This window comes from Lithobates pipiens, unplaced genomic scaffold (genome assembly GCF_037356315.1).
Source record: "Lithobates pipiens isolate NorthernLeopardFrog02 unplaced genomic scaffold, aLitPip1_a1.2 Scaffold_30, whole genome shotgun sequence".
Classification (NCBI taxonomy): Eukaryota; Metazoa; Chordata; class Amphibia; order Anura; family Ranidae; genus Lithobates; species Lithobates pipiens.
In genome coordinates this window covers 24,133,329-24,134,394 of record NW_027507791.1, presented here as the reverse complement: position 1 = coordinate 24,134,394, position 1,066 = coordinate 24,133,329, and the positions used below count along the sequence as shown (strand labels likewise).

The 1,066-nt window shown below is 44.5% G+C and overlaps 1 protein-coding gene across 1 annotated transcript; it reads right to left on the bottom strand.

The window, feature by feature from the left end:
- Window positions 1-266: 266 nt before the first annotated feature.
- LOC143943407 (uncharacterized) lies at window positions 267-617 on the bottom strand. The gene has a single exon (XM_077465135.1). It carries the CDS (start codon window positions 615-617, stop codon window positions 267-269), a length of 351 nt encoding a protein of 116 aa, XP_077321261.1.
- Between the last annotated feature and the right edge of the window lie 449 nt (window positions 618-1,066).

Genomic DNA, 1,066 nt, shown 5'->3' with positions numbered 1-1,066 from the left:
CTTTCCCATTCTTGGACCATGGGCGAGAAAAGAATAGGGCCCATCAGACCTGTCGGGGTCTTAACCGTTTGGCAGTGCGAAGATACTCTTTTTTTGTGGTCTGTGAAAATTAAGATAGGGTGAGCAGCCCCTTCCGGGAGATATCGCCATTCCTCCAGGGCAGTTTTAATTGCTAAGAGTTCCCAATCCTCTACATTGTAGTTCTTCTCTGCGTGAAGTAATGCTTTGGGGCCCTGGCGTTGAGATAGTACTGCACCTGTCGCTACTTACAAAGCGTTGACTTCCAGGACATAGGGCAGAGCGGGATCAGGGTGCTGTAAGACCGGTGCAGAGGTAAAGAAGGTTTGTGCTGCTACAGACCACTGGAATTTGGCATGCTGGTGGGTTATTTGGTTAATGGGTGATATGATGGCAGAGAAATTCTTAACAAACTTCCTGTAGAAGTTTGCAAAACTCTGAATGCCCTTCTTATCGGATGGAGCCGGCCACTCAAGGATAGCTTTCCCCTTTTGAGGATCCATAGCGATTCCATCGGTAGTGATGATGAGCCCTAGGAACTGGATTGACATTTTTTTTTCGAAATCATGTTTCTCAGCTTTGACATACAATCCATGCATTCTGAGGATGCACAGCACCTTTTTTACGTGAGTTCTTTGAAGCTCCAGGGTGGCTAAAATATGAGAATATTGTCGAGATAGACAATGACAAAATGGTCCAGATATTTCCGGAAAATGTCATTTGTAAAGTGTTGGAACATGGCTGGAGCATTGCACACTCCGAATGGCATTACTAGGTATTCAAAATGTCCGAACCTTGTTCTGAACGCTGTCTTCCACTTGCCCTCCTTGCGCATGTGAACAAGAATGTAGGCTTCACGTAGATCCAGTTTAGTAAAGATATGAGCTGTACAAAACCTCTGGAAGAGTTTGGGGACCAGGGGGAGTGTGTAACGATTTTTAATGGTGATCTTATTAAGTTCCCTGTAATCCATATATGGTCTTAATGTTTTGTCTTTCTTTTCAACAAAGAAAATGTCAGCAACGGCAGGAGAGGAGGATGGGTAAAT